At 33.5% G+C, this 13,549-nt stretch overlaps 1 protein-coding gene across 8 annotated transcripts in view; it reads left to right on the forward strand.

Annotated features, from left to right (window-relative positions):
- Positions 1–13,549, forward strand: part of SLC4A10 (solute carrier family 4 member 10) — a 297,324-nt gene that overhangs the window by 173,811 nt on the left and 109,964 nt on the right. For 6 of the 8 annotated variants that reach the window (XM_047722426.1, XM_047722427.1, XM_047722424.1 and 3 more), the window contains exons 6-7: positions 2,437–2,625; positions 12,912–13,003. In XM_047722426.1, the coding sequence (XP_047578382.1) occupies positions 2,437–2,625; positions 12,912–13,003 (281 nt within the window). The remainder of the gene's footprint in view (positions 1–2,436; positions 2,626–12,911; positions 13,004–13,549) is intronic. The other 2 variants (XM_047722425.1, XM_047722429.1) reach the window with 1 other exon arrangement.

Genomic DNA, 13,549 nt, shown 5'->3' on the forward strand with positions numbered 1-13,549 from the left:
TTATTTATTTGTCAGAGAGAGAGAGTGAGCACACAGGCAGGAGGGAGAAGAAGGCTCCCTGCTGAGCAAGGAGCCCAATGTGGGACTCAAACCCAGTACCCTGGGATCATGACCTGAGCTGAAGGTAGACGCTTAACCAACTGAGCCACCCAGGCATCCCAACATTTGTCATTTGTCTTTTTCAACTAATTTTTACATTTTCTTTGGGTTAATACCCATTAGTGGACTTACTGGATCATATAGTAATTTTATTTTAATTTTTTGAGGAACCTCCATACTGTTTTCCACAGTGGTTGCATCAATTTATAATCCCACCAACAGTGGGAACAAGGGTTCCCTTTCCTCCACATTCTCTCTAACACTTGTTCTTTCTTGTCTTTTTTGATACTAGCCATTCTGACAGGCATAAGGAGATATCTCATTGTAGTTTTGATTTACATCTCTTGATGATTAGTGATGCTGAACATTTTTTCCTGTGCCTATTGGCCACCTGTATTCTTTTAAAAAAAAAAATGTTTCTTCAGGGGCGCCTGGGTGGCTCAGTGGGTTAAAGCCTCTGCCTTCGGCTCAGGTCATGATCCCAGGGTCCTGGGATCGAGCCCCGCATTGGGCTCTCTGCTCAGCAGGAAGCCTGCTTCTCCCTCTCTCTCTCTCTGTCTGCCTCTCTGCCTACTTGTGATCTCTGTCTGTCAAAAAAAAAAAAAAAATGTTTCTTCAGGTTCTGTGTAATCAGGTTGTTCATTTATTTATTTTGGTGTTGACTTGTACGAGTTCTTTATGTATTTTGGGTATTGGCCCCTTACCAGATATATGATTTGCAAATATCTTCTACCATTTGGGAGTTTGTCTTTATTTTGTTGGTGATTTCCTTTGCTGTGCAGAAGCTTTTTAGGTTGATATAGTCCCATGTGTTTATTTTTGTTTTTGTAGTCATTGTTTCTGGAGTCAGATCTAGTCAGGAGTTGCTTTGAAGGGATGCCTGCAGAGACAAGAGGGTTGGGTGGGGTAGATCCACATAAGAGTGCTCAGGTGAGGCACAGAGTGCTATCAAGGTAGATAGTGTAGAATTGGCTCCCACCAATGTCCTGCTGCCTAGGCTGGAGGAGGGGAAGAGGAATGTCACCTGCTAGTGCTTTTGCTCTCAGAGAAATCTCCTGCCTTTCTGGTATACTTTCTAAGATTAGTCAATAAGTTTCCTTCACCTATATCTCAGGCACTTTTCAAACTGCTGTGTCTTCAGCTGAATTATTTAGAATGCTCTCTTTTTAGGAGTGGGAACTCAAGTTTCCTCTTGCCCTCAGGCTCCTCTGGAGTTAAGCCTGCTAATTTTAAAGGTCCTGGAGTTAAGGCCTGATGGTTTTTAAAGGGAGAGGTTAAGGGGACTAGTCCTCGCAATGTGGTTCCTCAGTTCTAGGAGTGCCAGGTGTGGGGTCTGATCCTCTTGCCTTTCTATGTTTGTGATGTCCCTCCTATTTGGGATTCATACTGCCAAGGGTTTGGTTCCCAACCACATCTTGCTTACCCTTTTGTATGTGGCCTTCTCTCTATGCCTAGCTGTGGAAGATCTGTTCTGCCAGTCTTCAGGTCATTTTCAGAGTTAGTTGTGTAAATGTCGCTATTGTTACAATGAATCTGTGCGACAAGGTAAGCTCAGGATCCTCCTACTTCACCACCTTCCCTCCTTCTTCCTACAATGACGTTTATTGAAGTGGTTTTGTATTACCAAGAAACTTAAAATTCCTTTACTCACCTATTTATTTTATAGGCATTTCTGACACTGCATATGTTAAATATCAATCTGCTTAATTACAGCCCTCTGAAATCTCACCTTTGTTCTTCGTTTTATAGTTCTAGGAGAACTCTTTAAATACATTTTCAAGGATGTTTTGAGGGGGCTGACTTATATGAGTGTAAGAGTTGTTTACTCTCCAAATGCAACCAACTAGATAGCTGCCTAAGTCTCCTTGCATCAGATTTTTACAGATAGACTTTTGTTCACTTAAAGAGAAAACACGGAAATCATTTTCTACTAGAAAAAGGGAAAAAACCATAACATAAAACATAAAAACATAAGCCACTTTACAATTTTAAACATACTAATTATATTAATATTACCCCTGCCACTGTTTTCTCCCATCAGTGTAAATAATAGAGAATATAAAGCACTTGTTCATATGCAACTATGTCCATTTTAAAAATAATACTTCATGAAGTTATTACATATTTAAAGTTGAATGATTTATAGTAAAAATTTTCCCATCTTTTTTGTGCAACGTTTTAACAAAAAGTCACAACTTTTTGAGATTTTTAAAGGAATTCATCCTATTTTAAGATGAATCATGTTATCTGGAACATGTATATTTGGACTCAGTGGTTTGCTGCTTGCATACTGTGTTAATCTACCGTGCTAATCTTTTTTTTGTCTTCCTTCTTCAGATATGGTCCTTGACCAACAAGTGAGCTCAGGTCAGCTCAATGAGGATGTACGCCACAGGGTTCATGAGGCACTGATGAAACAGCATCACCACCAGAATCAGAAAAAACTCACCAATAGAATTCCCATAGTTCGTTCCTTTGCTGATATTGGCAAGAAACAATCAGAACCAAATTCCATGGATAAAAATGGTAAATGTTTCTTTATTGTACTCTTTATGTTTCTTATAGATATCTGAAATTTCAAAGTGCCTCCAAATTCTTTAAAACATATTTTATTTGAAAATGATCTATTATAATACAGATTGTTGTAGTAGAGTTATTTCTTTTTACACATATATAGTCTGATTTTCAAGTATCAAATTGTAGAAATTTTAACAAAGAATTTAAATTTCCTGAAATGCTCATGAAAGAATGCAGAGGAAACTTTTATTTAATAAGCAGTTACACACTCAGATGCAACTCCATCGTCTTCACCCCACAACCTGAGAATGTAATATAATGCTTTGAATTATGGATTTTTAAAGTTAAAATGAATAATGGTCACCAGTTTCTGTTTGTGGAAAGAGCTAATGTTTTCATGTTAATCATAGTCAACAAATTCCATGAGAGGCTATGATTAAAAAGACCAACTAGAACATTGCTTGTGGCTCTAACGTATGTTAAGCCTGATTTCAGTTCATAGGCTCATTGGTGTTTGCAGTGCTACGTCTTCAATGCCCATGGAGCCACAGTGTACTTACTATCTTCACACACCAACACAGATGACACCAATCACTGTTTTTTGGCACTTATGACTTACTCTTTATGGCTTGTGTGTTCAGACTGTTTTATCCTTCTTTTGTATTTTGTTCTCTCCTTGCATCTCTTTAAACCTTCATCGTTTGTGCTAAAGAAGTTGCTTAGGAATCTATCCTTTCCATTAATATTGTGAAGGAAGATAAAGTTATCATGAGGATGATAGGAATTTGTTAGACTTTCATCAGCTACACAAAGTCCCAGTTTTAAAAGATAAAAATTTAATGAAAAGTAATCTCAAATGTTGTACTAGAAAGACTCTGACTTGCACAAAAGCTTTAAAGCCTGTATATTTCATCATGGACTATTTTATGTCATTTCACTCCTACTTTCAATAGCTGTAGTGATGCCTTAAATACAAATGCATGAAAATGAGTTTTCTCCACATTGTGCTTTAAATGGGATTTTTAAACCAATTTTCCTATTACTGAATCAAATATATGCATGTCGAAGAAATGCTTTGATAAATCAACAAGGATGATTAGATGTACTATTGTTTCAGAGCACAGAACTATTCTTTTTTTTTTTTTTTAGATTTTTATTTTAGTTATTTGACAGACAGAGATCACAAGTAGGCAGAGAGAGAGAGGAAGGGAAGCAGGCTCTCCGCTGAGCAGAGAGCCCGATGTGGGGCTCGATCCTAGGACCCTAAGACCATGACCTGAGCCGAAGGCAGAGTCTTAACCCACTGAGCCACCCAGGCGCCCCAAGCACAGAACTATTCTTAATGGCAGAATGATTTTTGAAATACTCTTTGATTTTTTAATCATTGCTGTCATATAGCAGTCTGTAGTTGTGCATACACAGGTATCTCCTGCTTTCTGAAAATTCATGTTGTGCCACTTCACTTTGGTTCTTTTTAAAGATTTATTTATTTGAGAGAGAAAGAGAGGGCACGCATGTATGTGTACAAGTCGGGGGAGGTGCTGTGGGCGAGAGAGAGAGGGAATCTCCAGCAAACTCCCTTCTGAGCATGGAGTGCAATGCTGGGCTCAATCCCATGCCCCTGAGATCATGACCTGAGCTAAAATCGAGTTGGTCGCTTAACTCACTGAGCCACCCAGGAGCCCCATGCAACTTCACTTTTATGAAAGACCTGCATTAGTACCTATTTTCATTAACCAAAAGAAATCCAGAGAGGATTTTGCTTTTATAAAAAAAAAAAAAACACCTGTTATTATACTCTTGTATGTCTTAAAAATGAAGTGGTACAAGGCAAACTTTCAGAAAGAAGGGTTTCATAGGAACATTACTTTTGTGTAGCAAGGGGAACTTTAGTAAGTTTAATTAAGTACTTTGTAACATATACCAACTTGTATTTATAGATTCCACTGAGCATTTTGAGAATTTATGCTTTGCTTTAAATCACATCATATATTCAATATATATTCATGTTCTAAATCACAAATTGCTTTAAAATATGCTATACATAAAAATGACAGAATAGGGATGCCTGGGTGGCTCAGTCATTAAGTATCTGCCTTCGGCTCAGGTCGTGATCCCAGGGTCCTGGGATCAAGTCCCATATCTGACTCCCTGCTCCGTGGGAGGATTGCTTCTCTCTCTCCTACTCCCCCTGCTTGTGTTTCCTCTCTCGCTGTGTCTCTCTCTGTCATATAAATAAATAAATGAATAAATAAAATCTTTTAAAAAAATGACAAGGTGAAGCTTTTATATTCTGAGACCTAATCTAAATGTAGTACTTTTATTAAGCTATGATACTAGAACTTACTTGGGTATGATGATATTAAAACAACAGATTCAGATATTTTACTAATTTTGACATTGGGCTTATGTCTACATGATTCTGAGGACCTTATTAAAATATTTCTCTGAACTATGTATGAATGCAAGCACATTTTAAAAAATTCTGCCTTCATTTGATTACTTTTAATAGAAATCATATAATAAAATGTATGTCTATAAGAAGGATATATGTTTATTTAAAAATGCAAGGCCTGGAGGTGCCTGGGTGGCTCAGTACGTTAAGCCTCTGCCTTCAGCTCAGGTCATGATCTCAGGGTCCTGGGATCAAGCCCAGCATCGGGCTCTCTGCTAGGCAGGGAGCCTGCTTCCCCCCTTCTCTCTCCGCCTGCCTCTCTGCCTACATGTGATCTCTATCCAATAAATAAATAAAATCTTTGAAAAAAAATGCAAGGCTTGTGGATTGTGAACTAGCCATAATTTGTATTTTAAATTTCACTGGGAATAATGTTTATCATAAAATTACTTTATTACATTTTATTTGTGGAGGGAAGAAGGTAATGAATTTACTGGATGACTAAATTTATTGTAATATCATGTAGACTTAGACATGTATTTGATACTGCCTTAAACTTCTGGTAGACATGAGAAGAAATGACAGAATTATAGCCTTGAATCACAAGTCTACATCTAGATACATAGAGATATAAAGTTTTCTGAAAGGCTACTTTTTGCCTTACTGAGGCAAATGCTTAGTTTTTCTGAAACTGGAATGTGAGTAGTTCTGAAGTGATTCTGTCACCATCTGTATAATCAGCCTATATCTAAACACGTAGAGATCTTTTTGAGGCACATATTAGGGTAATAAAAACTTGGAAACATTTCTAATAAGATTCATATACCCAATTAAGTATTGTTGTAGAGTATGCTGTCAGAAATGGTTTTCTAAGCCTAGGCTTATAACACCTCCTTCGTGACTCTGTTTTGCTTCTTCATACACTTTGCATAATTATGTGTGTTGAGAATTCTGAAAATATGTATAGACTTCACCAATTTAGAGATAAATCTCCTATCCAGAAGTGAAAAAAAGTGTGAAAGACCTTTATTACTAAGGTTCTCAATCTACTTAGGAACTCTAAAAACTGACAAATTCTACATAAACAAACAAATCAAAATTCATAGCCATAAATATAGATCTGACATTGTTTCAAAATATGCAATGGAGATTTATTTTTTTGTGCAGTAGTACAGAGAGATGCAAAAGGATTTTAAGAAATCCAAAAAGGTGAAAATAATATTCTTATTATTTACAAAAAAATCCTTTCAGCAGAGTATTTCATGTAAAAATGGACTTTTCTCTTTTAAGATTATATAATGGGAATTAAATGGGATGAGGATTTTCTAGAAAGTTGAAACCAGAAAATATTTTCCTTCCCCAGCATAGGGATAAAAATAAGCCCCCTCTTGTTTTTAATATACTTTCACTTTTGGGACAAAACTATCAAAATTCCCTCAACAATGAACTGATATTTATGTAAAGAAGTTTAAAAGAGTCACATAGAATAAAGATTCTACTTCCTTAATTGACTTTTCCTTGAGCATTATTACCTTAGTAGTAATCCCAAGAGTTAACTAAATTCACATATTTCAGTCTGAGTCTCAAATGTGGATATTCCCCATTTTATAGATTTGATATGCAAGATAGTGATTTCCTTGCTCCTCTTCTCCCCAAGTCTGCACTATTTTGTTTGTAACTTTTCTTTAGTGATTTGTGATAATTTGTCAATCTCACCTCTAAATATGTTAGCTTTACTTCTTTATATAATTTTTTTTTCTTGGTGTTTGCACATTCTCTTAAGGGCTAAGTTGCGGGATGCTATGGCTTCAGCATGCATTTGAATGCCGCCATGCTGTGTTTAACTTTCACTTTTCATTAAGCATCAAAACTGTGAGAATTAAATGTCTGATTCTGATGTTTCAATAAAAAGTGACAGTTACATTTGGCAAAACAACAGCAAAAAATAATAGAAAAATAGTATCTTCTTTAACATTAAAACTTTGAAAAAGATATAGGTGGAAAGTACTCAGAATAAATATATCAAGAATAGTCAATAATTCTTTGAAACTAGAAGGACTTTCTCAAGATAAAAATAACACTTGTGTTAAATGATCTGAAAAGTAAATGTATCATTATTTGTATTTATCATTCAGTTCATGCATTTGATTATGCCTTGAGACATTTGGATTACAAATCTAATATAAAATATTATTAACCGACTGATAACATTTATATATTTTAAAAGTAATTTCAGACTCAGGTGTTTGCTCAGGTGTAGGTTCTTCTCATTCCAGTGTGTTCCATTGATAATTCTAACTCTATTTCTTTTCCTCCAAATATCTTTTCTCTGTCCTGTTACAAATACTTTCCAGTGGCAACTTTTATTTAGGATCGCAAAAGGAGTTGCAGAGCTGAAGGTCTCTAACTTACTTTCAAAACCACAGGTTACTGGAGAACATTTAGATTTAGAAGCATGGGATATGAGTTGATTCTGTAGGCCTGTGTAGATTCCAGCCCTTAAAATAATGTACGCATGTGTATTGTGCATGACTTTTATTTATGGCTTTTGGAAATCAGTTTTATCGCCTTATAAGCACTTCTTTTACAATGCTGTACTTTTTATTTTCAGATGTGTAATGTTTTTATGTGTTGAGATAGCTATATGCTTTTATGTTTTTTAAATACTGTGGTTTCATAAGTAAGGTACCAAAGAGTTTAAAGATTATTCCACATCATGTTCTACCTTCGAAGAAGAAAACCTAGACTTACAATTCTTAGAATTACTTGAGAGAAAACATGTTAAAAGATTCATGTAGATGTCAGAAGTAAACATTGTTATTCAATAAAGGTACTTTCCATTGTTTCGAAAAAAATCAAGGTGACTTGTTAACAAAAGTGACAGTTCTGTTCAGAGGCTATATTGTTGTTACTGAGTTTTGGAATATCAAGACTAGATATTAACAACAAAAATAGATCTACTATGATGTGTTTAAATTTATTGTTTCTTACATTATTTTCAGGCATACTAATTTTTCTCCAAGTTTAATTATGTGCATACCTTTTATGTTTTTGAAATGTAGCTCACCTAATCAACATTTTCTAAATACTTAGCCTTTCTTTCTTCATGTTTTCTATTCCCATGAATAAATGTATTGTTACACATGTATGTAACCTTGTCATTCATCTTTATATTTCTTTATTTTGCTCTGTCTTGTGTCTGTCTCTAACAGGCTCATCTCATCTCTGTACCTCCCTCATCTCCTACCCTTTGGGTACTCTAAATGCGTTGAAGGTTTCTGAGGTAGTGTAAATCAGCTTGGTCTCAAGGTTAATAATAATGTACCTTTATGTCTTCATCCCAGTTTCCTTCAATACGCATGAGCTTCAGTGGATTAAGCAGTAGCAAATAATGCTATACTTAAGTGATGTATTATTCTATTGATTTGAATTTGGCCAAATAGAAGTTAAAATCTGCTGTTTTACAATACTTATGTACGTAATTTATTTAAAGAAGAAGAAAACTATAGGTAAGGGCTTAAAATTAGTTAATATGATACTTTACAGATATTTTGAGAATGTATTTTACAGTTGCATTTCTATAATGAGATGCTTTAATATACTGACATTACTTAAAATAAAAAAAATAGTACTTTGACATAATTTCATGTTCCTTCCCCACAACTTTATGAAGAGGGAAATGGCTATGCCAGTCTCACAATGGACTTAATGAAAAATTTATGAAGTAACAAGTAGAATGACAGAACTTTCCTTTTCTGATTATCAGTTACTTAAATTGCTCTCAGTTTTCTCCTATGCTTGCCCCACATCTTTTATAATTTGCCCTGGAAAAATCCATGATCTATAATAACTTTTTTATCTAACTGATAGATGCTCCCTCATGAAAGTCCAGAGGAAAAAAGTGAATTCATAACTCAAAGGAAAATTAATTCAAACACTTGGTAATATGAATACTATATATTATGCACTTTGATTAATAAGATGCATGACAAATATTAGAGTTTTGGGTTTAAGATGGTGAACTAGTTGAGTTTAAAAGCCTGGAAAAATAGGGGCATCTGGCTTGTTCATTTGGTAAAGCATGTGATTCTTGTCCCTGGGGTCATAAGTTCAAGCCCCATGTTGGGTATAGAGCCCACTTTAAAAAAATAAATAAATTTATAAAAGCTTGGAAAATTAAACATATGTAGGATGATGTTAGGTTTCTTAAATGCTTATATTTATATACTCATGATCATTTCCCAGTTAATACTAATGGTGTCCACTTTTCATTTGTTTTTGAATAATCTACTCTAAATATAATTAGGCTACTGAGTTAATAAATGTCGCTTTCTCTCTCTCTTTTTGTTTTTTTTTTTTGGGGGGGGGATAGCCATATTCATGCCTCAAAATTATTTAGATATTATAATAACAGATGTGATTAAACATTGAAATGACATTTATTTATAGGATATATTAATATGGGTAGTGATCAATGGATAAAATGAAGGTAATATAAAGAAATAAAGATATGTATGTTCAAAAGTTTTGTGGCATCATGATTAGAAAGAGTATCATAAAAATTAGCATTCATTAAACTTCCACACATATATGTGAGTGCTAAATCCTAACCTTATACGATTTTGTCCTGGAGGGAAAAATATCCCAACAAATTCTTTGTTATTCTATTAGAAAACATACTCTCACTTTTGTTGAAAGTAAAATCCTATACCTGAAAATTGACATTCTGAGAATTATTATTGTTTTAAACATCAGAGAAAATAAGGGATGCCTTTTCAGAATCTATATTTATGATTCTTCTTTCGTAATAGTATTTAAGTTAATAAAAGTCGTTTTGAAGTCCAAGCCTATCCCCTTCCTCTGAAAGGCAGTGATTTTTGGAATAAACTAAAGAGATCAGTGTTTACAAGGACAAAGACTATAGTCATAAAATTTATTTTAATTTATGGAATTTTTGGCCATCCAACAGACTATACTTCATGATTTCAGTTATATACATCTACTAATATATAGATAGACCTAGATATATAACAAATACAATTTATGTCCCTTAAAGGCTTCTATTTTTTTTTTCAAAATAACCCAAACCAAACTTGTTAGTTTAATTTTTAAATGATAATATCTATGTGTTTTTCTGCATCCTGCCAAGTTTTCAGATACTACCCTGAAGATACAAACTTTTAATGTCTATTGTTTCATTTTAACAAATTAATATACATATCAAGAAATAAAACGTGGAGTTCCCTTTAAACTTTGCAGGACTCTTGATGTGATTAAGTATATTTATTACATTTACTACTTTATTTAACTATTACCTCTGAAGTGTAAAACATATCAAATTTGTGGTTTATATTTCTAGCATAGGTTGGTAGTTTGAATGCCTTTTTCCTATATTCTATTCACACCTCTAGAATTTAGAATTTACAAGAAATTCCCTATCATCTCCAATATCTTCTGCTAGTTAAGTACTCTCCACTAGGTCCTTATTCATACCGCTGAAAATAGTCATAGAGATACACTTCAAACCTCTTTCTGATTATCACCTTTATGAGGTAATATTTTGTAAAATTTTCATCTTAGAACAAAAATAGAATAGAACAATAAATCTCAAAGTGTTAGTATTTATAAGAGGAAATACAAATGCCAGTATTTTAAAGATATCACATGAGCTGATGGTAATTTGTAAAATATTCTGCTTTTAAAGTATATATATGAAAACACAAGCTATCCAATTTGTTCAGATTTTAAGTTATGGCATATTTTCTATCCAATTAAATTTCTTCAAAGTGGGTGATTTTGCATTGGGTTAACTCTCTTTTTGTATGTATTTGCTGATCGAATTAAATAATTGTCCCTCCACACAGTTTTAGATCACATGAAATAAATTATTATAAGAAAGCCAATATATGTTTATCTCATTTTCCCATGCCTTGAATTTCACCTCTCAACTATACGGAACATTCAGTAAATTTAGGTTTAAATATATCTAATGTTCTAATTCATGAAAATATGGAGAAATGATGTGAAACTGGTGATTGAAGACATCTGTTAGTAGCACAAATGCATTATGTAAAAGGTTTTTTTAAATTACAGTTATTATTTTGAGAATGATAAATGAAATGGCTGCTAATGAACAGTTCACAGTCATAGCCGCACATGGCAGTTAGAAATGGGAGAATGAAAATAATTGATGCAGTTTACGTCTGTCATTTCTCTGAAGTTCATGTATCTCTTAGAATATGATATAAAAAAATAGAATATGATATAATCAGAATTTCTGCATATGGCTGGAGGTAAATTTGCTTTAAAAACTCATTTTTAATACGCTGGTTAATTGAACATAATAATAAAAACAAAAATTAAAAAAACAATAAAAGTTCAATTTTAAAATCTTCACCAAATGTATTATTTTAATTTGTGTAGTGATAGCAAAGAAATATTGATGTTTTGGAAGAATCATAAGTTCATTATTTCTGGCAATATAGCAATTTTAAAACATAACAAAATTGTACGTATTAATGAATGACCCCTGCTTGAGAGGCTTAATCATTCCAAAAGCAAAATTACAGTTAATATTTGAAAGCAAATTATTAGATTTTAAGTCATTCTTGGTAATTTCTAGGTAACAAAGGGTAAGTGGGATATCAGGAAAGAATTTGAAGAAAAGGTTCTGTTTGTATATACTCTAGTAGTTTAGAGAAGGTTGGATAAGTAGAGATTCTAGTAGGTGGAGAAGATGAGACTAAAGGTGAACTTTGAATAAAACTGAAATTTAGGTAGGGTGCAGAGAAGAGGCAGGCAGAGAGAGGAGAGAGTATTCCTGTTGAAGGCTGAGGGGAATAAGAGCAGTTAAGTGGAGTCACTGAGTTATGGTCATAAATATAGTCAAGGCTTCAAAGCTGGGTTGCCATTACTCATTTCACAGCAAAAGTCATAAGTGAGGGTGGGAGGAGGTTAGGGAAAAAGAAAGATGCAAGTGAAAGTAAGCAGAGTTTGTTAATTTTTAACATTTAATTGCTGAATATGGACAGATTTCAGATAAGCTGTGATTGAAAAAGATGTATTTCATGAATAGTGGAATTTAATTACCAATTGTCACATCCCCACCTCTACTGTCCATTTAACTAATAACATAAGCTTCCCTATAATGGGAAAAAACTACAAAGTAATTAAGTTGCTGGGTTAGTGTTAATGGAAAACTAACACAGTTCAAGATTATTGGTCTTTTCTCATGCAGGGCAATATCAGTATACTTACATAATTGAATAGTAACAAAGATAAAATCATATTCACAGGGTCTGTAATGTGTAAGGGAAAGTTATTTCTAACTGCCCCTGTCATACAGAAATCTCTAGACGTTTTCATCAAAGATTTTTTTCTCATTGTTTTCTTCAGGTGGAATAGAAGCTATGGATACGCTGTGTATTCAGATATATCTGAATAAATAGAAAAATATTTGCCCTTTTAAAAAAATTACATTTTAAATTCTTCAGGTTGAGCTTAAATCATAGATGTCTATCTTGTCATATATATATATATATATATATGTCATTTATATGTGTGTGTCATTATGGACAAATTAGAACTCAATGATGTTTCAAAACCATGATTAGATTTAAATATTTTGTAGACAATCTTCTTCATAGAGAATAACTGTTCAGCTATGGAGTTTTAACCTGAGAATTGGCTTTCTTTTCCTTGACTGAATTCTCCCATTTCTATCTGTAACAGACAAATGATACTATTTGTATTGGTATAGATCTATTTATATTGACCCTTCATGCTTACCTCATAAACTCATTAAGAAACCTATGATAGCCTAGATGAATTCATATTTCACTCAATCTGTCTAGAATTATGTAAGTAATTGTTTGTATTCTGTAATAACAATTTCTTTTAGCAGGTCAGGTTGTTTCTCCTCAGTCTGCTCCAGCCTGTGTTGAAAATAAAAACGATGTGAGCAGAGAAAACAGCACTGTTGACTTTAGCAAGGTAAGCTTTTCTCTCTCATTTAATAAGCCACTGAGTTATTACTAGAAATTACTACCCATTTTAAGAGGCGTGGACAAACTTTTTGCATGCACTTTTTTTTTTATTTCTTAGCCAAAGCTTGATACTGTTAAAGATGATGTTAGCATTCAAATTCACATGTAACATTTTGCTTAGTCACAAAATGAAATGTGTAAGTTTATGTATAGTGTTCAGGTTTCAGCCACTTGGTATAATATATCTCTTACAGAAAAAAAGGAGAGCTGGACTTCACAGAGAAGTTAACAGAAGTTTATTGTTCAAAACTATTGCTGGTTATTTTTTTCCAAAATCGTTTTTCTTCTATTTGTGGAAAAACAAACCATATGATATAAACTTCACTATGGTGATCGAGGAAGGCCTTAGTGTAAGGAAACACTAGAACCTAGTAAGACTGAATAGAGGTTTGAATAAAAACATAACAACTGACTCTGTTGAGGGATACATCTACAGAGAGACAATTCAAATGAAATCATTGACTTGAACATATTCTAAGAAAATAGAATACAT

Source organism: Lutra lutra, chromosome 3 (genome assembly GCF_902655055.1).
Source record: "Lutra lutra chromosome 3, mLutLut1.2, whole genome shotgun sequence".
NCBI classification, from domain to species: Eukaryota; Metazoa; Chordata; class Mammalia; order Carnivora; family Mustelidae; genus Lutra; species Lutra lutra.